This window comes from Chenopodium quinoa, unplaced genomic scaffold (assembly GCF_001683475.1).
Source record: "Chenopodium quinoa cultivar QQ74 unplaced genomic scaffold, ASM168347v1, whole genome shotgun sequence".
NCBI classification, from domain to species: Eukaryota; Viridiplantae; Streptophyta; class Magnoliopsida; order Caryophyllales; family Amaranthaceae; genus Chenopodium; species Chenopodium quinoa.
Window position 1 is genome coordinate 1326952 of NW_018744693.1, and position 27883 is coordinate 1354834.

Here is a 27883-nt window from a genome sequence, read left to right on the forward strand (position 1 = left end):
TTATCTATGATAGTTTCCTTGAGGATGAGATCTTATCTTGGATTGTTATGTTCTTGTCAATATGTTTATAGAATGTCAATGTTATGATCTAAAATACCCTTCTAAGATATGCAAGCAACTGACTTAGATACTGTTGGTTTTTTTGCATTTTTAAATTTAAATTACTTGCAAATAGCCTAAATTTTCATGTAATAGTTAATTAGGCTATATTCTAGCTGGGTTACACACTATGAACATCTTCGTAAACTCTGGATTTACCCATTTTTTAGCTAGTATTCACAGTAAAGAATTGGATTATATTTATGCAGGTGAAATTGCAAAAGAGGATTCTACATATAAGGATGGACTATTTATGCTTTCTCTAATTCTTTATTGTTATTATGTAGTCTGATATTTTACAGGGATTATATAATATGCATAAAATGCAGATTGAATTTCATGTGTAGGGGCATTTTTTGATTGACAGAAAAAATTGGGGGTAACCTGACCAGATAGATAGGAGGACATTTATGGAAGAAAATTTAAGTTTGGGACACTTGGGCGTGAACTGCCTGTGTGCATGATCTAGCACTTATATATATACCTTTGTACGTTTACCTTCACAGGTCTTAAAGACGATACGAATATTCTATATATGCACTCCCTCCGTTCTCTAAGTTACATTTTTTGTTTACTCATGTATTAAGAAAGGAGATAGGGTCTAAAGACTTTGCAGTTTAGTTAAATATATGCATATGACTATATGAGTACCTTTATGTGGGGTTGGGGTGAAATATTATGAAAAATGAAAGAGGGAAATAAGTTATACGGAGTAACTGAATTTGAATGAATATATAAAAAACCACTACTTCCGTTTCATATTATTTACAACGATTAGACATTTTTCTCTCTATTTTATGTCAAATTGTTGCAAATAATATGAAATGGAAGTTGTATTAAAAACAAATTATCATTGAATTTGTGTATAACATAATCGCTTATGAGGTGCAAAGCTATCATTCTTATCAGTCTTTGATAATTTATTTGTAAGTTTGTATTGCCTTTCTTGATGATCTTCCTTTTGCTGCTCTTTATATATATAGCTATTACATTTAAGTTGCGGGCTTTTTTTTTACCTTGGAAGATCGACGCCTTTGTTTAGGATACTAGGAGTTTGATGTCATAGCTTTCCGTAAAACTAATCAAGTAGTTGATTGGAGAGTTAAGGGTGAATGTGAGTACTAAACTTTGCCAAAAGTTGCAAATAAGGGACTCAAGTATCAGTTGTTGCAGTTAGAGTACTAAACTATGTACTCTACCTGTTTAACCTGTTGTAGCCGGTAACAGAGAGCTTTAATTACATAAATTTTTTTTTTTCCTTTTTTTGTTTACTTGAAGTCTGAGTCTGATTTCAATAATTGTCATAGTACAATTAAGTAGCAAAATAAGCACTTCAAATCAGTGTTCCTCTATATTCAATTTCCCTATTTTTTTTATTAAATCTCGAAAAATCCCTTATACCCCATCAACATCAACACATCAACCATCAGCAATCTCTGTTTTTTTTTTTTTTTTTTTCTAACAGGCATTTCATCAAACACTTAGAGCTCATCAATGGCGGACAACGGCGTTGTAGTGTTTTACGACGGAACCATTGTCACCAGGCCACCGGCATCAACAAAAACCCAAATCCTTTTTTCGATCAAATCCGGGTTAACCCAGATGCTACGTGGCGGCGCAATCGTCGAAGTCTCTGATCCTCGGCAAGCTAAAATCGCTGAAAGTGCAGGCGATTGCTGTCGTCGGAGATCAAAAGGGTATCGGAAGAATGGCAGACCCATCAATCATCAAAGAGATTAAACGCACCGTTTCGATTCCCGTCATCGCTAAATCTCGGGTCGGGCATTTTGTCGAAGCCCAGATTCTTGAATCAATTGCATTCGATTACATCGATGAAAACGAGCTTTTATCGATTGCAGATGAAGATCATTTCATCAACAAACACAATTTTGGGGTCCCATTTGTTTGTGGGTCGAGAGATTTGGGTGAAGCTTTGAGGAGAATTCGAGAACGTTCGGCAATGCAATGATTCTACTCAAGGGAATTTATGTGGGTCTGGTAGTAACCTGTTAATAGAAGTAAACTTATCGGAATATTCCCTCCGGTAAGTACTCTACCAAAGTTGAGTACCCATTTTGCAATATGTGAAAGATGAGTCCCTTATTTGCAACTTTTGGCAAAGTTTAGTACCCACATTCACCCTTAACTCGTTGATTGGATCTATGGGCGCCATTGTTCGGGATGCTAGGAATTTGATGTTGTAGCTTTCTAAAATTTATTATTATTGTATCGTTCACGAAACTAATCACACGGATAATAGGATCTATTTGTTTTCTTCTCTGATACATATCTGTTACGAAGTATATCTATCTTATGGTTAAGAAGGACAAGATAAATTAGGTTATGTAATTTTTAATCTAAAGACGTGATACATTAATTAACAATGTTGTTTTCATACATTTTGCTAAAGATTGGTGTATATGTTAAGCATAGTAGCTTGCTACATATATACCTATTAGAATAAAATCCAAATTAGGCCTACAACTCATTGACATGTGCTAGCCAGTAATTGTGGGTTTCTGTGATTCTTAGAGAGCAAGGTTTGCTGACTACTGATTCAGTATTACATACTAACTACAGATATTTAGTCAAAACATTACTAAATTAGTTATAATATAAAGTATGAAAATATAATTCTCTCGTTAAGTTAGTTTATGTTAGCATCTACCATTATTATTCATTCACATTAAATATGACCCATGTTACTGATGTATGTTACCGTATGTGTTTGGTATCTCTTTACTGAATATGAGCAGGACCAGTTATGGATCTAACGAATATGGATTAAATGTGACACGTACTTTTATTTAGTAATATTAATTTTATTAATAGATATACCTTGGACCATTTTGGCAAATTGCCTTTATATAGACATTTTGACTTTTAATTATCCTTACCACCAACTCTCTACTAAACTATGAATGTGGATAGTTTGACGTAAACTAGATTAGTTTGTTAGTTGATTGGTACCTCAAGTGGTTAAAGCTCCGCTTCCGATTTCAAGAAATCTTAGGATTGATTCTCATCACCTGTCCTTGTGGTTCTCTAAACACCAAAAAAAAAAGTTGGTCAGTATTATTATGAGCAAACATATTGGTTGAAACCCATAATTGATTTATATAATCTATCACGCTCCTTCACATAAGATTTTTTTAGAAATTGAAGTATAGATATAAAATGAGTTCCTTCATACCTAACTCGAAATGTATATTTATGTCATGTTGGCTCTTAATACCATATTAGAGGATTAACGTAACCAAAAGTTTAAGTTGATGGTTCAATTTATATACTCTATCACACTTGATACCCCTTCCTTTGTGTGACTCGATAACCTTTCCTTTGTGTATTTTCTATTTTGAGGTGTTTTTATTTTATGCTTCTACTTTTTTTTTTTTTTTGCCTTATTTTATGTATTGTTGATGCTCTATCAGCTTTCAAACGTTCTATAGTATAATTTTAAGTCGTTTCATAAAGTTTGACTCGCTTTTACTTTTTTTTTTTTTTTTTTTTTTTTTGGAAAACTCCTTTTCTATCTTACCCCTAATTTAATACCCTAGCCCACATTATTTCTTATACTGCCCATCTTTTTTGCTTATTTATCTTACTTAATTTTTTTTTTCATGTTAATTTCCGGTAAGCAAGTTGAACTTTTGGGAATCAAGGGAATATTTTCCAAAATATTGTGTAATATTCTCTTCATCCCAAGTCTCAAAGTTAGAGGTGCTTATGAGACGAGACAACTCGTGAGCTACTCGAGTTCAACTAGGTCAAAACTTGACTCGGACTCGAGATTGATTCGAAATGTTAATGAGTTGAGTCGAGTAACTCCTAGCTCCTTACTAAACTCGAAAGCTTGTAAGAAGCTCGAATTTCTTTATATAATATTATATTCATTAAAAATTAAAATATTTTGAAATGAATTTTTTTACATTAATAATTAATAAATAAAATATTTTTTATGTACTCGTATCATCATATGTATATTTCTTAAATGACAAAATTAAAGAGAATGGAGAGATGTTACACTAAATAGAGAGATCTACGTACTAAGACGAAATTAAATTGTAAGCTACTTGCAATTGGCTCTGTCAAAGTTCGACTCGGTCAAATTTGGTCAAAACTCGACTCGGTCAAAACTCAACTCGATTAAGCTCGACTTGATATGTTAACGACTCAAGTTGAGTTATCCCAAACTCGAACTCAACTCGCATCATAAGCACCCCTCCTCCAAGTAAGGTTTAGACAACATTGTAAGAAATAGCTAGTAAGGACGGGACAAAAGTTTGGCTAAGCACGGTTTGAAAATTTTATATTTGAGCTCGGCATTATTCATTATTCTTGTTTTATATTTGAACTCGCATTATTATTCATTATTCATGTTTTATATTTGAACTCAGCGTTATTCATTATTCTTGTTTATCAAAAATTGAAAACATTTAACAAATTCATCAACATTAAAATATCAGCCGACTTAGCCAAGTTAATAGATACGAAGTATATATAGAAACATTTAGACATTTGTGTAGCAAGTGATAATAATCATTCATACCGCATTAGGTCATTGCATAGCTCATTAACTATACGACAGTAAACTATGGTTGTTCTTTATATAATTTGTATACACTTGATAGACAAAATGCATGCATGAAGTCTCCTAAGATTTGAATATTGCGAGATTCTTCAAGCATGTAACTATAGTATTAATTATAATCGCAAGAATTACTCATTTTCTAGCCATTTATTAAAAATATGTCATCTTATTATTTACGAGTAAAGTAAAAATACGGTCCCTTAACTTTGATATAAGTTTGATTTAGGTCCCTCAACTTTCAAAAGTCTGATTTTGGTCCCTCCACCACCACTGAAGACTTATTCCGGCAAAATAATTGATGACTAGACAAAGTTTAGGGACAAAATTGTTGAGTTGTCAAATGAAGGGAAAAGTTTAGGAGGTCTTCCAAATGGAGGTTTGATAGGTACTTGCATATACATATCAAGGGGCATTTGAGACATTTCGCATGAAATTTACCCATCTCTCTCCTCCTTTTTCTCACCCCCATGTGTTGAATTTAAGTGTACCACTGAGTGATTAATAGTATCACTAGATGACCAAATAGTATCATTGAACATTCAGTGGTACTATATATTCATTCAATGGTACTGTATATTCATTTAGTGGTACTAATTACGTATAGAAATAATATCACTGCATAGTCAATCATATTATATAAACTTTTAGTGGTACATTTAAAAATTGGTCTCACTTGTCAATCTCTCTCATCCTTTCTCTCATCCCCATGTGCTTACAATACTTTTTAATATTTTAAAGTTTTATATGTATTTGCAAATACATATCAAACCTGTATTAGTACTTCCTCAAAGTTTAGGGACCTTGCTCATATGACGTGGCATTTTTTATTAATATTGGTGAAAGTTTAGGGACCTTGGCAGTCCATTTTTTCCCAAAATGGGTATTAACTTAGGTGATATAATCAGAAGGCTCCATTTATTCCTTTAGAAATTAGAAGCCCACAAGAGTACTTTTCATCACAAAATTGTGTTACGCCATTGTTGCTGATGTCGGGTTGGGAATTTGGCGAAACAAGGGAGCAAAAAGAGTTCAAGCTTGCGAAAGTATCAACTGCTGAAGGTAATGCCATCCTCTAATTTGGAAATTCTTATATGTGACATGAATTGTATAATCAGCACGAAAATCATTAAAAAATTCCAAAGTCCCTAAACTTTAGTACAGTCAGCATTGGAAGTCCCTAAACTTTGGTCCAGTCAGCATTTAAGGTCCCTAAACTTTGCTGACTCATTCTTATAGCCACCACAATTAATGAGTCATTGGTGGTGGAGGGACCAAAATCAAACTTTTGAAAGTTGAGGGGCCTAAATCAAACTTATACCAAAGTTTAGGGATCGTATTTGGTCTTTACTCTATTATTTACTATATAATTTTGAGTAATAATTATATTGTCTTGCAAATCTAGCTACTTTATATACATGTTGCGAAACTATATAAATAATAAAAAAAAACTCTTATGTTTTAAAATTGATATACCACGTTTTCTACGTATAAATTTTATAGTAGAATCTTCTCAATCAAATTTAATTGTCTCGCATTAGAAATTCCCCTCAAGATGAGTTTTTTTTTTTTTTCTAACCCTTATTTCTATAAAACTCCAATTAATTTATATAATCTGACCACTTTAGCGAATTTTATTGTTAACTAAGGTGAGGTTGTTTGGTGTACTATTTTATCATAAATTGTTCAATACATAGTACCCCATAACATCTACTTCGTATTCTGTATATCATATTTCTAGCTAAATGTATTGTGTTTGTTCATTGCCAATAAAACTTAATTTTTTAAAAAATATTAAAGGAACAAATCCATACATTATACGTGTATTATTGGTTATTGAATGCGCAATAGACGAAATAATTATCATCAAAATAAGAGTACAATTTTTTCGTGCAAGTGTACCATGTGTTTGCCACCACATTGGTAACCTCACTACTTCTCTAAGTGCAACTTGAGGCAATTAGACTTGATCAACTTTCTAGCTAAGTGTCACATTCATCAATGGAAATGCGTACAATCAACTTTTTAAGTGTCACGTTCATGAATTGAAATTCGTACAATTATGTCCTTTTTTAGTTTTAAATTTCATAGATGATTGGGTTTGAGCTACACTCATCAATAATGAGAAGGAGACTATGACTATTAGTGGAGGTTTTATATCCTAAAATAAATTAGTAATATGAGGAATAACTACTAATCTACTATGCTCATAAGACCTCCTTATATGTGAGTTGGACTATGAAAACTAAAGAGAATTTAATTAATTAGATATGATCATATAATTGCAATGACTCACAAAAACGGTCTTATGATAATATGATGGATCTTACACAAATATTTATTAAATTAAGGGTAGAGGATAGACTACAAATACTAACAATGACAATGACCTATTGCAATTTTAATTTGTAAAATCAAGCTCTAAATTTAAACATTATTATAAGGATTTACACATGATTAATATTTGAGTTTTTCTTCATTCATGGGGACTCCACAACATTGAGGGTTATGATCTTACAAATTGGCAAGGGGTGGGGAAAGATGCAATTTTTTTTTTTTTTTTTTTTTTTGACAAGAGCAAAGATACAAGTATATTAGAGTCTTATAAAATTCCAATTACTACATCCGTTAAATGTTACGTGAAACTTTGAAATATTTTATATTTCATAAATAATCTTTTAAAGTTGTACATAACAATTAACAGAGGTAGTATTTATTTGTAGTTTTGGTGCTATTAAGTAAAGTCAAAGATCGATAGTTGCTAGGGTTTGGTTTTATTCAAACTCTATGGAGTAATATAATTATATAGTGTTTACTTTTTTTTTTCCTTTGTATCCTACGGAGTATGTAAGTATATAATGAACCAAAAGTCAATTCATCAAACTTCAAAGTGGTTCAAAATGTATATCAACTTTTTAAATACTAATTGTGTACTAATTCTGTATATAATACTTCTTTGTCCGGAATTTAATAATATATATAGAGTAGAAGTAGTATACATGTATGAAACTTCGCATTAAGAATTGAGAGATCAATCTAAGGGCTTGTTCACATTTATTGAACTGAGCTGAACTAAATTAAACTGAACTGAACTGAATAGAGCTGAAATGAATATTTTATGAGAGAAGGAAATTAGAAACTGAACTGAACTGAACTGAAATTAAGTAGAAGTGAACTGGCCCTAAGTTTTCTTTGGGAGTAAGTATTGAAAGAATTGGGTCATCTTGGTAATGGTTTTTCACTGTTATGTACCCAGGCTCTATTTTGTTAGTGCAAATGGAGTATAGTCCTATAGCCACATTATTAAACATCAACAACACTTTAAAAAGTCAATTGCTTGAGATCGGAGAACTATTACTAGACCTAATAGTATAATCTCAACCAAAAAAAAAAAAAAAACTCATTGATAAACTTGGTTTCTTTGTTTGATTTAAAATTTGATGATTGGTTTGTCTTAATAGCTGTTAAAACACAGCTTATCCATAAAATCCATTATAATCAATTGATTCAATAATGTCCCTTATTTTATTAATGAAATATTCAACATGATAACACCAGAAAAACTTGACGTATATCATATAACATGGTCATACCTCATACGTAAGTTTTTGCACCAACTTTACCCTGCTCATGAACATAGAAATTAAAATAAAAAGTTGATAGGGTTCTTTAAGTTTAAGTTGATCAAGTATGTTATAAAATTTTTAGCTCTAAAAGATTTTAGTGCACAATCAATGCACATATCTCATTAGACTCATATCTATCTAAGGTGCATTTTACTCACCCAATTTCTAGTACTTGTATTTTACTTATCTTATTTAAACTTATCTGATCAATTTATCTGAAACTTATAAAACCTTATTAGAATAGTTTAATTTAAATTGAACTTGAATAATCCTTATGCCTTATCAACCCGTATTAGAACATATATATTAACTTATTTTTCTTAAATAAATATAATTTTAACCTATCTAAACTTATTAACCATTACTTAACAATTATTATGCATATCATTTTGTGAAAAAGGTAATACTCTTAGCTTAAATAATTAGGTTTTTGAACATGTGATGCCTTAAATTAAGCAATTGAAAAAAAAAAAAAAATCTTCCATCTCTAAATGTTTGATTGTCTCACAGAAAAATTCAAACTAAGAAGATTTTTTTTCTTTAATGATATGATGCTATATTCTTGGTTAAATACTTAAATGTGACAAGAATTAGGAATTACTCATCTAAAATTGCAAGGAAGAGAGAGTAATGATTTTTTTTAAAAATAGTTGTTCACTAAATTCCTAGAAGAAAAGAAGAGGTTAGAGATGCATGAACGTGGCAACAAACACTCCTCAAGATAAATCAATTAAAGAATTAAGGTTACAATTCTCAGCCTTTGTTTTAAAGTTGTTTAATTCTTAATTAATTGAAAAAGCGTAAAGATTAAGTACGGAATAGTGGTTTATAGAGACAACCGTAGTTAGTCTGAGTTATTTAAGGGACATACGTGCATTGCAAATTTAAAATTATATATAAAAAAAGGTCAAAGCTGAATTTTGGAAGGCTTAAAATGAGGGCAAAATGACAAATTATCCATTAATATGATCTGTGTGGTTGGACATACAGTTGTGTTAACTACCTTTGTAGTTTCTAATTATTTAATGAGATTATATTTGGTTCGTAAAAAGTTCAAGAGCTAGTTTTGCTAACGCACATATTTGATCATCAATATGTTTAATATACTACTTCCGATTTAAATTACTCGCAATTTTAGGGTATTATTTGTGAGATATAAAATATTTCAAAGTTGCGAGTAATTTGGACCGGAGGTAGCTAGTAGATTAAATAAAAAATACTAAAGATGACTAAGAGGATTTTTTTTTTTTTTTTTTTTTTGACAAAGAGGAGTGTGCATTTGTGTAAACTAAAATAAACATTGGTATGAATAGTACCAATTACTTCTTCATCAACTTACTGTATTTATTTATTTATTAATTTATTTTTTATTTATTTTTTAATTTTTTTTTTAATTTTTTTTTTTGACAAAAGCAAAATCAAACTAATACAAACTACATCAAAACACTTAAATGATGAGCTAAACTAGCTCTTACAAACCAACATAAGCAATAACAAAAACTTAAAAACTTCTTGTTTGAAGGATTTCGGTTGCTTGAAACCAAATTCACTTGGCTTGGATCATACTTCAGAGTCGTTGCAAGAACTAGTAGAGCACTTGAGAGAAGGACGGAGTAATTTTTGTTGTTGATGAGCAAACCACAAAGGAGACTAGGATTAACAGCAAAAGGGTTGGTAAAAGGGAAGTGTCAAATATTAAGTAATAATTTTTGTACTAAATGTCAAAACAAATCTAAAACATGTGAAGTACTCCTAAATAATTAAGCTGATTGACAACCACATTTTTGTTTTAAATCTTTTTCATTGTACCATGGATTTTTATTTAGGCAAAAGCTAATGAGCGTTTCCGGGGCGTTAGATAAAAGAATTAAAGTGCAAATATTAGAGTAAAATTAACATTAATTACACCGAACGACGTGTGATTTTGTCATGAATTCCTAACTTAATACCATTTCAACCAATATAATTTATCCTTATCTAACGCCCCGGGGCGCTCGTTAGCAAGATCGATTTTTACTTAATATTTGGGTTTATCCTCAGTATACGATTTTAATCTATTACCACTCTGTTTATTTTAAGGAAAATTTGCAAATTACCACCCAAAAATAGTTCCATTTTCTAAATAACCACCCATTAAAAATTTTATCTTAAATTACCACCCACTAAAATAATTAATTACGCAGATTACCACCTTTTTAAAATTTCCGGTTGATTTCAGGTGTGTGGGGCCCACAGTCATTATTTCCCTCCTAAATTTTTTTATTTTTTGTCGATTTCACTATTATAAGCTACTCAAATACTTAAATATGAGAATCACCTTATTCTCTTCCATTTCTGCCACAATAATTCCAACAACAAATAAACATAAAAGCTTAAAACATGCTTCAACCAATACTAACAGTACTTAATTGAGTGTACAAATTGCAAACACAACTTACCCAGTACTAACAGCAATTCAATGACAAAAAACCTAAATTGGGCAAAGAACATGAACCCTAAATAACTAAACACTCAGTTTCCCCCAATTTAATAGGAAAAGAATCCTAATTTGCGAAGAAAGTAAACCCTAATCAACTAATCAGCAAGTCTTCCCCAATTTAAGCACAATAAGAACCCTAAATTTAAAGAATGTCATAGGTTACCTGATGCAAATTCACCTCTGAGGTTTCTTCAAAATGCTACAGCAATTACAAGGGAGTGAAATTTGAGGAATTTTTGAAGTACAAATCGCAAATTAGGGTAGGAGAAATGTTATATAGGGGAAAATCGGGGGGAAATTCATTTGGGAAGGAGAAACTAGCCGTTAGGAGGGCCCCACTCATCTGAATTCCACCGGATTTTGAAAAAAAGGTGATAATCTGCATAAAAAATAATTTTAGTGGGTGATAATTTAAAATAAAATTTTAAATGGGTGGTTATTTAGAAATTGATACTTTTTTGGGGTGGTAATTTACAAATTTTTCTTATTTTAATGAGTAATCTCACTAAAAAGTCGTTACTATTGGTCAGTCTTAACAATTTAAAGTTTCAACGCGTTTGTGTTTTTTCAACGAAATGAGTAAATTAAAAGAGTGATTAAAATAAGTTAATCAGTGTCTTAAATACTACAAATGGGTGCTGATCATTGCCAGCAATCAGGTGTTCTGCAACTCCGCTCTTCACATGGGACTGCTGGATTCTACTCAATTTGCATCAACTTACTTGATCGATTACCTTCCATTTCTTCATCTTCTTTTTACATGCAATTTGATCACAAGTATGAATCAATATTATTTCCGTAATTTAATTGATTAACAACCTATTATGTTTAGCTTAATTTCAGTTCAGTCCAGTTCAGTTGAACTCCAATCATTTCATTTCAGTTCATTTCAGTTCCTAATTTCCTTCTTTCATAAACAATTCATTTTAGCTTAGTTTAGTTCAGTTCAGCAAATCGGAACATGCCCTAAAGGTGTGTTCTATTCACCTGTTTTGTATTTTGTACTTAACTAGTTATTTGAACTATTAGACTCTGATTTAGTATTTTGTTCAGTAAATCTGAACTTATTTATGTGTATTTAGTTATAATTTGTATTTGAATAACTCTTATCAGAATTTATTTTTTCTAAACCTATCTTGTCTGAACTTAACTGAACCTATCTGAACTTATATTATTAGATCTAAAATAAGTGAAAATAAATAAGGTGACCAGAATAGGCCTTAAATTAATTGAAATTACTTGATCAATCATTTGATATGATCTTACTAAAATGTTCTATAGAAATCTCAATCATGTTCATCACTCTTTTTTTAAACCATTGTATGGAATATTGATTAATTAGGTTATATCAATGTATCCATCACTTTATAACATTAACTATTTAACTCGATGAAAGCAGCTTTAGGCATATTATTATAAAAGTTTTGACATATACCCTTAATTTTTAAGTGTCTTAAATCTCTTAATAATTTCCACGGTTTGTTCATTTTGGTTAGATATCACATGTAATCTACTACGTATATGATCATTTTGAGGCTTAAAATTAAAAACACCAATCTAATGACTTGCTTCTCCATAAGTTATAATTTAAAATGCAAGAAAATTAACCCAAACATCAGCCCTTTCTGATGTTACCCATAAAATTTAACAAGAGGTAGGAGAAGATTAAATAAACATTCAACAGTTCAACACGAAGATGACATTAATTATAACGTACAAAATACCCTATTCACTTAATTTATCAAATAAAAACACAAGTACCCCAAAGAAAATTTTTATAATTATAAAAATTTAATAAAAAAATTTAACCTTAATTAAGTCAGTTAATCAACCGAAGACCCCTTGTTGTGTTAGGTCATGCATGACCTAAAATATAGTATAACATGAATCACGACGCCTAGGAAACATGCACTTCGATCTGATAGCTTCTGCTTAAAGCCTCAAACATACTATTAACACGAATAATTAAGCCAATTAATCAACCACTCACATTTTTACAGGTGGACTAACTATTATAATAATGTGAAAAGTAATGACCTCTAAGCGTAATACAGCTAGTTTATTAATTAACATTGGTGAATTAATTATCCTAGAATAAAATAACAATGTAATGCTATGTTTCCTACATTGAAGACATACGACATGAAGTATGGAAAGAGGCGGAAAAATGATGGCTAAAGTCTAAGCGGTTAATCTAAGATATAGATTTATTATTTTTTTGTGAATGTGTACTAATTAAGATATTAGTAAGTAAGATTAGAGTTATCATAAGATTCCTACTAATTTAATGTCATTTAGCTCACAGAAAGGACACTTGATATAAGTCTACTTATGAGTATATGACTTATTGAAAGAAGTTAGAGACACTACATAAAATTTTAAGTAAATGAGCTGGTACGTTTATGAAGGACTTGTTTACATGTTTTGTTGAATTTCTTTTGAAGCTTGAATTGTCTGTTAAGTTAATAAAAAGATTGAACAAAAATGTTAAACTCGTTAAGTAAATGGACCAAGCGAAAACAAATTCATGCTTGCCTTGTTAATTTTCATGAATAACTCTTTAAGTTCATGTATAAGTTTATTTATATTCAATTATAAAAGCTTACTCAAACTTTTTTTTTTTTAAAAAAAATAAACCTTGCATTTTATAAGGAGTCTAAACACAATTGCATATCTTTATGGGAAATTGAAACTTAAAAATTGTATTGTACAATGAACACAAGAAATTTTGACCATAAGTTTTATAAAGATAACGAAAATTTTTAATTAGATTAAACGGATGCATGAAAAGTATAAGATTTTTGTAAAGGCAACTCAAGGCTCTTTAATTTAATCAAAATTTAAAGAATTTCCCTAAAATCATGTTTTACCTAAGGTTTTCCATGGTTCGATAACTTTTCTTAAGTCGATCTGAATTCAATCCAAACAAAACCTAATTTAGATTTCAAATTATATGGACACAATAATTTTGCTAGACCTTACCTCACTAAACTCGACCCAAACACCTGAATTGACACCTCTATTCTTGAGGCCCACTTACGTGTTCAAAAATTTTGATTTAAGCTTGTTAAAGCTTTGGCTTAAATTTGAAATGCAATGCACACTGCTCACGTTTGTGAACTACTCAAACAAGGCAAGCATGAACAAGAAATTAAAAAAAGCTTGTTCAGAGCACAAGCTATCTCCAACTATTATAATCCTTACCAATCGTAGCTTGATTAGACTAAACTAAATTTGATTCTTTTGCAGCTAGATCTTGCTAAGATGGCAAGCCTTGCGTATAGTATGGACACACTTGAACTCCAGTAGGAAGTAGCAATTAAGCTTGTCACGGCCAAACCTTGGCCAAGCTAACAAGCTTGTAGCATGGTCAGACCGTCCGATGGTCGAATATAAGATCATGCAGTCCGTTTATTTTGCTGACGATAATATGAAATGTTATAGGTTTAAAAGCTCCCTTAGTTCATCAGTTGGGTTATTTGCATCATATTTTGAAGTGGGGTGGGAGAATCAATTCACAATGTATTCAATTCCACAACAGCAAAACTTGATGCGGATGGTTTGATTGTTAGTCAAGATATTACAGTTCAAGAAGTGTGCCTTATTGCACCTGCTGCTTGTGTTACACACCATATCGCTGCACACAAAGAAACTTATTGGCAAGGTCCTCGGTCAGAGCCATTTCCAGCATCCACACTATTAAGCAGTATGACATTTATTTTAAGATGGAAAAAGTGTAATCTATTCAAAAGTAGTGTTCATCGAATCAAAATATTACAAACTCAGAAGCAAACCTATATGAAAGCAAAAAAAATCTAGAGTAAATCAGAATAAGATAAAATTATTTTTCTATACCAGCTAATCAGTGCGGAAAACTACTGCTCTAATGCCAAAAAATCGCTGAATTTCTCAATGTTACAACAAAGATTTCTCTGAAGTCCCTAGGATGGCCAAGTATGCAACTACCAAAGTGGAATACCTTCGAAATTTTCAGAAAGACAGATGCTTTGGAACCTTAGCCTGATGGTTAAAGATGTTCAACATTACTTTTGAGCTCTGTACAGCATCGGCCTTTAAAGCACTGCCATAATCAACCAAACATTTGGTCGAGTTGGAAAGACAGCCGGATGAATTGGCAACTCAACTTTCGGTAGTAATCAACTTTCCCAACCATCTGTCATGGTTAAGCATTGCGCTTGCACTATCAACCACCAATACAATCTGAAACAACAAAACAAGATATTTAGAATTTTTTCAGGAATAAATGAATAATCAGCTTAGCTAGGTTTTTATCATCAGGAGTCTGGACAAATGGGTGTAAATAAGAAAAAAAAAATAAAAATCATAGAGGCACTTGGCTAAAAGAGAAAGTGACTGTTCCCATAGGTCATAACACTAATATAACATTAAGACAATGCACGCAGAAAAAACAAGTAAACAGTTAAAACCACCTAGTATGCACTTGAACCCACTTTCCATTTAAACACGCAATCAAAATGTTTAATATAATGACAACTAGAAGCATAATTTTATGAGTACATACTTCAAGGCACACTACGTAGGACATGGTCGATTTATAACACAGGCTTGCATTTAATTTTCCGTTGTTAATTGTATTGTCAATTTCAAGTCTAAGTTGATAATGATAACAAAACTACCAGTCAGGTACGAAGACAGGGGAGAAGGCCGAAATGAAATCAGTGTATAAGGGGCCACCCACCCTCTCTCGCTTAACCTCTCACTTCCTAAGGAATGAGGGGCCACATCTAACTCTGGAAAAAAGAATATTACTTTGGGTATGATTTAGAAATAAGAAGGGCATTAAAGCCTCAATATGTTGTAATTCATTCACATATTCAAGAAAAGATAGTTTGATAAAAAAAAAAAACTAAACTTACTCAATGTTGTACAGTAGACATAAGCCGCAGGGGCATCTTCCCTTATCAGAAACATTGCGCTCCAAGAATTCAATTAAAATGGGGGGAGAGAGGAGGGGGGGGGCATAGAAAATTCTAAAATTTATAAGCAGAGTTGTCATAATCAAGAAAGCAAACCTGGAGAGCAGCATAAGCTATGGCAGTTGCATAGTAGAAGTTTGCATTCCCAGTTCCCTGTCAGAACGATCCAGTAATTACTAAACGACTCTCACACTAAGGTAGTGGATAGCATGAGAGGTAAGTTAAAAAAAAAAAAAAAAAAAAAAAAAAAAAAAAAAAAAGCGTACCCTCCATATCCAAAGATTGTGCATAACAGGACTCAAGAGATTAACACCAACATACCCACAGAAGAGGACAAAAGAGAAATGCATCTCTGCAAAAAAATGAAACAATTTACTAATTCACGTCCACTTATATTTAGAGAAGAATAATTGACAGATTTATGGACTTGCCTGCTAATTGATTGATAAACAAGCCAAACAAACCAATATACAGAGCGGAATCTGCAACCTGAACAATATCAAACAAGAAATAAACCGGTGTAGGAAACATTAGGTACACATAGTATGATAGTAGAACTAATAACATGTCTGAACAAATAACTGTTTTTTTTTTTTTTTTTTTTAAAATAAATTAGTAGTTCTCATGTAATGACATTTAAATTGGGATTGATGTGTCATTCTAGGTGTTGTTTTCAACAAGGCTAGACAGACCAAGCTTGTGTTTACCATTTCTTCTCCATCAAATTCTCAATGACTTTCTTCAAGGTCAAGTGAACAAAATATACTATATAGTACTACGTATAATCCATTTTGGACAGGTTTAACAAACCAACTTCATTCCAGAGTTATGGTACAAAAGAATTTATTTTTTTTAAAACTTTTACTGGTCAGCCAAATTAGCTTACTGGCTATCACCCAGCTCAAAAAGCATTCATGAAACCTTTCAGCACTCAAACTATTATAAGGGCATTGGGAATCAAAGACTTGCTGTAAGCACTGAAACTATTAATGGATAAAAATTCTTTATTCAGCTGAAATTGTAATTGCAGAACCTTGAATGGTCTCTATCTAAGCACATCAAACCTAGCAAAACGAAAATACTCTTCCAACACATTGCAATTATAAGGTCAGGCTCGTCAGCCGCATTTCTATACAGCTATTCTGCAAACCTGCAGGAATACACCCCTCTATCCTTTCTGCAAATGCATCATCTACTTAAGGTTGAACCTAAACTCGCAAACAGAAATTCTAAACAGATATCCAAGACAAGATGATCACGAAAGCTATATCTGATATCACAGCATGCAAGTTTTGACTTTGATTATACATATCATTCCAAAAGTTCAACTATAAGCACATGACAGACATCTTTTGCCACCCCTGAACAAACTTTAAAGATTTAACAATTTAAAGGTTGTCAATTAAAGATGGGTTACTTGAGTAAAACACCAAAAGATAATTAAAGATGGGTTACTTACTGATGGATAAGTCTTCAGCATTGAATAGATTGCAACATAGACAAAAGCCAAGAAACAAGGCCGATGTTTCATCCGTATGGCCAATGGCAATATCATGAAGAGAATGTTCATGTGGATCACTAGCAGGAAAAAGTTTCTGAAAAAATCAAAAACCTCTGCAAAGAAGTACCTGCAGTTAGCATATCAATCAGATTAGCATTGTCACAACAAGACTTAAAAATCAGCTGAGCACTACCCCTGTATCTCCCCAACTGTCACTCACCATAAAACACCTATATTTGGAGACAAATCTTCCACTGTCAGAATAAACCCATAGGTCCTGCAGAAATACTCAAACAAGTCAAACCACCATGTGGCTATAACCCTTTTTATAAAACACATTGCATCAAATTATAGTTCAAGAAAATAAGTAACAGTAACATTCTTCCCACTGTACGACAGAGTTTGTCCCAGTCAGATTTGCACAAAGATTAAGATTAGTGGGGAAAATTAATAGTAATAGGCTTTAAAACATAGACTAATAAAGGACCGTTAGACATCCATTCTACCAATTTTACATATACCAAATATAAAGTGATTTAAAAGCATACATATCACACCTAAGTTGGAGGCAAGAGTGGTAAGTGACCACTGTAGATTTTAAAAGGGCACATGTTGCTCAAGCATGACACTAGAGAGGTCTTACTGATACTTCGCGTTTAGACCAAAACCCAGCTAATAGTAGTGATCTTGAGGTAAACTTGTCACAATAAGAAGTCATTTCTAAAAAGAATTTGTTTGCAAAAGTAACTATGCAAAAAAAATTCTAAGAATATTCAGCTTAGTCGAAATGTATGAAAGCAAGGATCATAAATAATAAATCATCACATAATCAATCAACTAAAACAATATGCAGCATTTATTGGTTTTTTATTTTCAAGGGAGAATCAATATTCAACATTGTCTCTCATGTTTGCTTCAGTCTACTTAATAGTTGGAAGAGGCAGATTTGAAAACAAAACCAAAGTCCTATCCCAAAAGGTTGGCCCATGTGCCACCATGCCATGCTTGCGTACCTAAGTCAAATTTCCCTTATTAACGTGCTCTGTCGTGCCTAATTGTGTTTATTCCAAATAAAGGCAGCCCACTCTGGCCCATGGCCTGGTACACAGTAACGCGCCTATACTGTGCCCATGTTGTGCATTTTATTTTGTGCTAAGTTGTGCCATGCCTCAGTCTGGCCTGGCCCAATGTGATCTTTAGGTCGACTACATGAAGCAAAAAAATTCAACAATCATGGTCAACCATGAAGAACCCTCTTTCTCCATATGCTTCGATCTAGTGCTACATGCTCTAATCCCACTGTATATCTGTCATTCTTAACTCCTTTTATTTAAGAACCCATGGCCTTGATTGGTTGATTGATTGACTGATTGGCCATTCATGGCTTCGTTTGAAGTTTCCATCTTCCTAAACAGTGCACCCTCTAGTTGATATCTCACATGGAAGCCAACTTTCTCTTATTTTATCCTCAATATCTGTAACTCCAACTTTTCTAGGAATCTCATTCCTAATGGCTAATTCTATCCTTCAAAGTGTTTCCCACGCATCTATCTCAACACACACCTGAATATTATGCTTCCTAAATACCCAATATTCTGACCCATATAGTAATGTCAGTCTAATTGCTGTCCTATAGTAAAAATATTCTTCAAATCTTAAAGGCAAACTACAATCGCAAACATAATACCATTGCTCCAATGCCTCAGTAACGGTTTCTGCCTAGGGCAGGATGAGGAACATATATATATATATAAGGCTTTCCCCTAAAATTACAGAGAGGATCTTTTAGCCTCATCCTTACAGTTGCAAGGATTTCTGTGTCCCAAATGTAAGTAGACTAATAGTTTGAAAGGGAATAATTGAATAGAAAGCAGATTTATCAAGGGAATCGGTCATCATATTAGAAGGGAAAAGAAGAAGAAAAACATAATCTAAATGAGACTCCTAGTAAAGAGTACAATAGCATAGAATACCATTGCCCTAATGCCTCTCTATAACAGTTCCAGCCTATGGCAGATGGGTGACACACTGACACATGTATACATGCTTCCCCATACAAATACAAAGAGGATCTCATAGCCTCATTCTTATAACTGAATATAAATGGTTTCTTGCACTCTTATGATAGAAAACTCATTTACTTTTAGATACCTTTTAAACATCTCTTGTAAACCACCATTCAGTCCGACAGAGATTCCACACAAAACGAGAATATATACTGACCAAGCTGACGCCCATAACAGGAACAAAATTACTGGCTTCCATGTAAAAGAAGGTAATGCTGAACCGGATTTTAGTTTGACATGCTGCAAGCTACTATCACCAGAATTATTTGCACTGTGTCTGGAAATCTTCTGCAAGAACAATTTCTTCGGAGGAGCATCTGGACCGTAGCCTAGCAAGAGGATCACCTAGAATACATATATGCTCACTTGAAATTTTAAATAAATGATCCCCAAAGAAGTGAATCATGTTTACTTCTAACATTGAGATAGCCGAGGAGTCAAGGTCAAAGAAAAAGATAATACCGGTATAACAAGAACTGCTGGATATAGTGATATATGAGTTGCCAATACCCATCCAACGGCAGCCAGAGGTATTAATCCTGCATCAATTTTTTCAACATGTTCAACACTAATGGAACCACCAAGAAAGAGATACAAAAAAAAAAAAAAAAAAAAAAAAAAGGAAATTTGAAGATTTTAATGTCTATAAAAGATAATCTACAATTGTCTCATGTAAAGAAAATACAAGTAAGATGAAACAAGGATAGACGATAGAGATGTAGGATATAGAGCCAGGCAAAAAAAAGATTAAATTCAATGGTCAATTAAATAAAATTCTTGACACTACTAAATTTGCGTGAACACTCAAATATTTCATTTGGCACCAAAAGCACATATAAATACTTGTGCACCCAAGTCTAAATAATGTAGATGTCAATAGTCTGAACTGCAAGGATGACAGTGAACCACGAGATTACAACAATTAACATATGAGTAGGTTTACAAATAAGGCAATATTATCAAATCACATATGCAACATTACAAATCGGTGGGGCTTCAGGGCCAATAATCAATATAGCAATCTACTGCATACATAAGAAAAAAGACAAACAGCTTGTATAGGATAAAATGGTTGGTGTCTTACGCATACATGCTCCATAAATAGACAAAATCACGAGCAAGTTCTCAATGGGAGATGTCGAAGATCCCACACATGTAAGAATCGTCAAAGGATTCCATAGGTAAAATAGAGCTGAAATATCCCCAGAAGCATAAATTTCTGAAAGGATAAACAATTTTACATTTAGTTAGTTCACTGCTCACTGAGGTATGGTAAAGTAAAGACAGATCACAGAATGATAATTTACATGTAAACAAAAGAGAAAAGTTGGGGGTTTGATCCCTCCTTGCCTACAAGGACACAACCGATTCCAAATGGAAAAAGAACCAAAACCCCCGATTTGGCTAGGATAATCCCACTTTAGTTTAAGGGGATGAGGTAGACTCCATTGTCTTGACCATCTTATTACGTCTAAAGGACTTCTTAGTTCTTACAGTTAGACAAGGAATAGAATACAGATTTTTTTTATTACGATTTACAATAAGATATACAAATAATGAGGTCATTAGTCTATCCTTTCCGACTAAAAACTTAATATATAACAAATACAACAATCTCCACTTCAAAGATCCAATGGCACAGAGCATAGGGAAGAGAGAAATGCTTGGTCAAACTCTAGTCGTTATAACTCAGATAACCCTAATACTAATTGATACATGCATGTTTGTGTTGGAGTGGAATCCCCCACTTGCCCACAATTAAACCATAGGAAATGCAACAACACCATCATAGAGAAGCTTTTCCTGAAAACAAACTGTTGCAGGAAGCTGCAACCTTTTGCCCTCTTGATCACAGAACAATATCAATTTAATCAGGGGTACGAATCAATTTAATCAGGGAAGAACATCTCATCAAATGACAGACCCAAGTATCTAGGTTTTTTTTTTTTTTTTAAACCACTCAAGTATCTAGTTTATATACACCCTTAAGGCTTTAAGAATAGGAGAATCCATGCAACATAGACAAGCTGCCCAGATGTTTTTACTTTTTAGCACACCACTTGAGATAGGGAATAACATGGTTGCAGATTACTTGCATACTCTTTAACCTTATTCTCTAATGAGCTTAAAAGTGGCATTGACTGCACTGCATTTACCATACTCTTCGATTTCATATATGTCAAGGCATCACTTAGTGAGCTTGTGCAAGAAAAAACTAAGATGAGATAAGACAAGCTTAATGACTCAACCTCAGTTAATGGCATTGCACATCATGTCCAGGCTCAATAAAGTTCAGGTTAGACTAGGTTGTTCGAATGCATAAATTCATAAGATATGTTATACGTATAGTAATACAAAGATCAGCCCATTAACCATCCATGCCTTCATCTACTTCTACTACCTTGTCCTTTAAACTTCATCATGACTCCACAGCAAGGTCTGTCACCACCAGTAATAACCAACACTACCAGTGTTTATAGCCACCGCCACAACCACATCCTCTCTTTTTTGTCTATCTCTTGAAGCTGAATGGGAAATTTCCACTTTTACTAGCATCACAGCTCGACAAGCACTTAGCTCCTAAGGATTCAAAGAAGATAAAAAAATGTCCACAAAGAAAATTTGGTAGATCGAATTTGCATGCTCTTCTAGCTGAGGTGGCAACTAGAACTAACTCATATAACCGCTTGCTCTGAAGCCCCACTTTCTCCCCATGGGCCATAAAAATAAAATGCTTCATGAATTTGCTAATGAGATTGCTTCTACAAAGCTGTACTCTGATTAACCACTTCTTTGAACTCAGAATGTTAATAAATGCTTGGGAAAATTAGATGTAGCCCAATTCTGTGAATTCTATGACAAATAAGAAAGACCCAAATTGAGAGAATTTCAAAACCCATGTGAAAGTAAAACCCTGTAATTTTCCACAGATTAAAGAAAGCCCATGACTTACATCCTACTTCTTACTCCCCTGATTGTAGACTTTTGATTGACAGTAAAAACAGACGAAAAGTTTCAATTTTTCTTGCTCTTTCTCTGTAGTTTTTATTCCAATTTTGCAACTCCACAATTTATGCCTCTACCAGTTTTTTATATTTGCTTTCTCCCTCCTCTTTTGGTAACAGTGTAACAATGCTTCAGATATTTAATTCAAATTCTGTCCATATCTTTGTTTTCTCCATTTTTCCAGATATTTCAGAAAAATTTTGAATGAAGAAATTCTTTGTATTTCCCAAGCACAATCTTTTATTAATTTTTGTTATTTAAAAGATAAACTTCATTTTATAGAGAATTTGATGAAACAATAGAGGGTCAGAACTCCAAATGTCCACCAAAAATCAAGGCACGGGAAAAGAAAAATTACAATTTCACTAAATATCAATAAAGCATTGTCCCACAAAATAGCCCAAAAAGAGAGAGAGAGCAACCTACAATAGAATCTTATACCCTTTCCTGTTTCCTCCAAACAATATTCATATAATGAATCTGCACATAAGCTAAAATGAGCAATCCAATGAATCCCAGCGATACCAAACAATCTATGCCAAAGTAACAACGCTATGGGAAAATGCAAATTATTCCTTGTCTCCTCGCTAGCAAGACATACCAAAAACACATGAGGAAAAAGAGCTTCATACAATGTCAAGTTCATAGACTATCCATTTAGAAGAATTGTGTTTTCCCGCAATAGCATTCCAAACTAATACTTTCACAGCTTTGGAAATTTGCTTCAAAACAAAAGTACAAAGGGTTTGTCTGTTTCAACTTACTAAATATTATTGTCTTATTTCAGACAAAGAAAGTTCAAATAAGTTTAGATAGTTTAAGTTCCACTACACTGAAAATAAGTTTAGACACACTCACATATAAGCTCTACTGTATTGAAAATAAGATCTCTTAATTTTATTTTGAAAGAAAGAATCTCTTAATTGAATAAGTTAAGATAAGTTCAAATAATATAATTTCAAACAAAACAAGTTGAAGTAAAGTTAGCCTAAGATGGGGATAATGATTATAAATTGCATCAAGAAGAAAAAAGACAAAATCATCCACAACCTTACGCCTTCCCAAGAAAACCTTTTAAGATACCTAACTCTTCTGCCTCAAGGCATCCTACTTTATATATACCACCATAAAAAAATACATAAAGATAGATGAAAGAGAAACACCATGTCAAACCAAACCACCTTTTAGGCCTCACATTCAACATGCTCTTATTCGTTTGCAAGAAATAAAAGGGGGAGTAAGACTTAATATGAATTGTATACATGACAAGTTGTGTTTGGCATAAATGAGCAAAATGGAAGAAGTGGAACTTTTTTAAGAGGTCGAATTCCCATGAAACATGGAAATTGGCTTACCTACCCTCCCTATAGTAAGTTAATATTCCCATGAAGTGCAAATGCCAAAATGTAGACAGTAGACCTAGCATATGTTATTTACTAAGAAGTTCACAAGGAAAGTTAATTCATGTGAATTGAATTGAAACTTTCCATGGGAAAGTTAATACCCATGTGAACCAAGGAAGTACTAAAAATGAATAACTCACACAAGAAAGACACCCTTGAAGCCGTCCTTTCCACCTAAGACCAAAACCTTGTATCATTAATCCAAAATTTTCAAGAAACCTTATCACAAGCTAAATGAAAACAAGTGATTGCCCACCTTTATGACAATCGTCAATCACTTCATTAGTTAAGTTACCTATGTTGAACCAAAAATTTCATTGCCCACAACAAAAGTACATTGGTTACAAGAAATCATGCTAGGTAAGATCACACTTAATCGTTGAGCTCGACAAACAACCTTAGCCAAAACATTTTGTAAACACCAGTGAGTAGACACGAAACCTTCAAACTTAATAACTATTTTATTATAAGAGTAACAAAGGTATTGATTATAATCTTACATACTACTCCAGTCTTACAAAACTCATAGCACACCTCAAAGGGCTCAAATAAACCATTTCTAACAACATCCTAGCTTATCAAGCTTCATATTAAAGACACTCTTCTTGAGCTCATCAAAAACATCCCAACTTTATCATTATAGGAATATGATCCTAATTCAAGCCCATTAACAAAAGAATGATCAATCACCTCTTCCTTAATAAGGGACTCATTGATAGAAGAAATCTCCTCAACAATAAAATCTTGATCCCTAACATATTCCCCACCCACTCAACTTCAACCTCTTTAATATATCTTCTCCTTCTCTCATAAGCAACCTTGATAAACAAATTTGAACTGTTTGTTCCTCTCTTTTACAGTTTTGCCCCTTATCATTATAAAACACCTACTTTAATTCTTTATAGCAATATATCTTCTAATTCTCTTTTTATATTTTCTCTTCAAAGCTTTAACTCACTAATTAGAGGCCATCACTTTTGGCCTAACCAATGTCGGCATCAACCCAAAATAACCTCTCTTCCTCACCACAATACCACCGAACATCTTCAAATTTTCAAAATCCAACTGATCCTTAACTTTCGAATCATTTAAAACTACTCCACCTCTAAACAGAAATTACATTCCACCAATCTTTAATTCAATTCTTAAATTGTAATGATGAATCCATATGTTCTCAAATTTATAAGTAGAATGACCCGAAAATTATCTTATTGGTACAAGTATATAACAAGATCTCAGCAATCAAACACCTTGAAATTAATTAAGCATATCATAATTAAAAGACTTAGTGCACTGCCCTACAAACCCACATTCAAGATTATAAATACAAAATTCATATAAATATATTTTATCAAGACACTTGAGACTAATCCTTTTTTACATTGAAAATTACCTGAGGTTCCCAATATTTTATCAAGGCTTAGAGCTTTCAAACTCTGACTATATGCTGATTGAAGCTTCTTGCCAGTTGCTCGGAGAAGCAATGCAGCAATAAAATCTGCAATCACAAAAAGCAAACTATATCCAAGTGTTGATATTGACCACGGAAAATCTTTTTCTAAGTTGGATTCTTGGCTGATTGAAAGAATCCAAAATAGCCAGTACTTTATGTAAAAGCATTAGCTCAAAATTCAAGAGCACATTGATCCAACAAATTCCCAGTAAGTAGATAGCAAACAAACCAATGACAATAACTTTGAATCCCCAAATCCAAGGATATACCAGGGAAGAAAGAGGCAAAAATGAAAATAAAGAATAGGCAAAAAATGTGCCTTGCAAATAATTTGCATGACCTGACAGAACATCACGCTCCCAAAAGTTATTCAGAGCAAGTCTCTACGATGCATAATAACTACTTATTTCTTCATTAGGTTCTTCATTAAGAAGTGATTGTCATATTACTATTTTGGAAGAGTCAGAAATTGTTCATAATTAATAAATCACAGTTGAATTTCTCATAGTCATTTGGAATGAATGAAGAGGATGATACAGACACGAATGTTGTTAAAGTTTTTTTTTTTTTAGTAGAAACACAAAATGGTAAGGGTAATGTGGCAATAATTTTTGGACAAAGGACTGGCAAAGTATCAATCATAAATAAGCACAAGTTAACAACAGAAATGACATAAAAACAAATTTTCAGTGTTCAGTAATTAATTGCAGGTCAAATATTATCAAAGCTCACTAGCTAAAATCAACATAAAAATACTAACACGGAAATCTACTGATCGAAAGCATGGAACTTTAATGGCAAACAATAATAATAATACCGAGCATACTGTAATCCACTATCAGAGGAGGTTGAAGGAAAGATTTACCTGCACAAAATGTGGCTCGATAGCCCGTTAATTCTGCTCACATTGCAACAAAACATCATCAAGTTAGCTACAATCTAATGAAGCTAATACTCTCAATCACCAATACAAAAGAAAGTCATGAATACTTTACTTTTGAACAGTTAAAGGACCAAGCACAGAAAGCAACAACGGAGAACCATGATACATAGATCCTGCAAAATCCCCACATAAAAATTGAACAAATTAGGAAAACCCCATTTCAAAATCAATATAAATTGATCAAACAAAATCAAAATTGGGATCTTTTTTCTGAAAACAAACCAGCATAAGGTGAAATTGATGCCTGCTTCTTCAACCAATAACCCTCAGCAACTGTCAAAAAATCAATCAAAATAACAAAAAGGGTGAACAATTAAATATGCAAACTAAGTGGGATTTCAGAGATAAGAGAGAAAAGAGAGATTACGGCGACGAAGGGAAGTAACAGGGGTGGAGACTTCAGGGCGAGAAGCTAACTGAGCGAGGTTATCTGGGAAGACAAAGATGAGTATGAATCTGAAGATGATTGCTGCAATTGCCCATTCCCAGAATCTCTTTACCTCCGTTTTTGTTGTCGATGATTTTGCGTTGTTTTCGTCTTCGCCCATTTCGTCCGATTATCGTTGTCTTTCTCTCGAGTCCTTCTTTAGTTGAAAATGGATCTTGAATAGCACGGAGTAGTGATCAGTTCGTCTCCGGCAGTCCGGCTACTCTGTTTTTTTCTTTTTTCTTTTTTAATGCAACAATTTGACATGTACATTTATCGCGATACAATTTTGACCAATAAATTATTACTCCCTCGTTTTTTTAACGAGTTTCATTTATTACCAAAAAAAAAACGTCGATGGGTGTAGTTGTCGAAAAAAACGCCACCTTTCCATCGGCGAGGGAAAGTTGTGGGTCGTCGTTGAGGGGAATGTGGTGGGTCGCCAGTCGGGGTGGTGATCTCGAGGTGTTAGTGATTGGTGGCAAGAGGGAATAAAGTTGAAGTTTTAAGGGCATGATGGTCCATTCATTGAAATGTTGATGGTTTTGATCATTTTTTATGGCAATATTTTTTTTTTGAAATTAATTTTATATCTATCTCCTCCCATAATTCCGACTCAAACTCAAAAAAAAAAACAAATAAGCACACCATACCGCACACATGCCACAAATCGGTTAGCCTCGGCGGTGCACGTGTGGGGATGCTCCATTCCAACCCACAACATAAAGGATAGTATTTCAAACATCTATGTTTAACCACACATATTTAAACCAAGTAAAACTTTTATCTCCACTAACGTGGGATAAACTCATTTCATCCAAAATATAAAACAAGTTAAACCATCTTTATCCCACCAATGTGGGACAATGTGTTTTCTTTCAAAACATTAAGCCATAGCGCTATCACAATGCTCTTTTCTTCGACTAACACTTGCTACCATTTTCATTGTTTGAAACAAATCCAACCCATGAGGGCCATGACCACCTCCCTCATAAATGCAAGCATCGACATTCACCTTTTATCCAGTGAAGCGTATGCGGAGACTAGCTAATAACCTAATTTGTTGATTGTACTACGAAAATTAGGGAATTGAAACACTTTCTTTGCATCAGTAAAATAGTCTTCCACAAAATGTACATAAACACCTGTAACTAAGATTGAATCGAGGGCATTTTGTCATAAATAGCCTTGTTAAGGTAGAATCGAAATAGCTCATGTAAAGTCAACTATCTTACCCAAGTTCTTCACATTTGTCTTAGGCCTTGTTATGTTCATTATATATTTATATTTCCACTTATTTTAGGAAAAATAAATTCAGATAAGTTGTGATAAGG

General features: G+C 33.0%; 1 protein-coding gene and 1 pseudogene across 1 annotated transcript; one reads left to right on the forward strand and one right to left on the reverse strand.

Moving 5' to 3' along the window:
* The first annotated feature begins 970 nt into the window (after window positions 1-970).
* On the forward strand, window positions 971-2489 carry LOC110702375 (annotated as a pseudogene).
* Window positions 2490-14489: 12000 nt separating this feature from the next.
* LOC110702495 (phosphatidylinositol glycan anchor biosynthesis class U protein-like) lies at window positions 14490-26899 on the reverse strand. Its single transcript, XM_021880216.1, has 14 exons — window positions 26490-26899; window positions 26345-26395; window positions 26175-26235; window positions 26045-26077; window positions 25120-25244; window positions 20402-20536; window positions 19780-19856; window positions 19403-19662; window positions 17472-17528; window positions 17210-17378; window positions 16182-16239; window positions 16017-16102; window positions 15847-15903; window positions 14490-15013 (listed from the first exon to the last, which is right to left on the reverse strand). The coding sequence occupies exons 1-14, from the start codon at window positions 26668-26670 to the stop codon at window positions 14933-14935; spliced, it is 1431 nt and encodes a 476-aa protein (XP_021735908.1). The 5' UTR covers window positions 26671-26899; the 3' UTR covers window positions 14490-14932.
* Window positions 26900-27883: the final 984 nt, after the last annotated feature.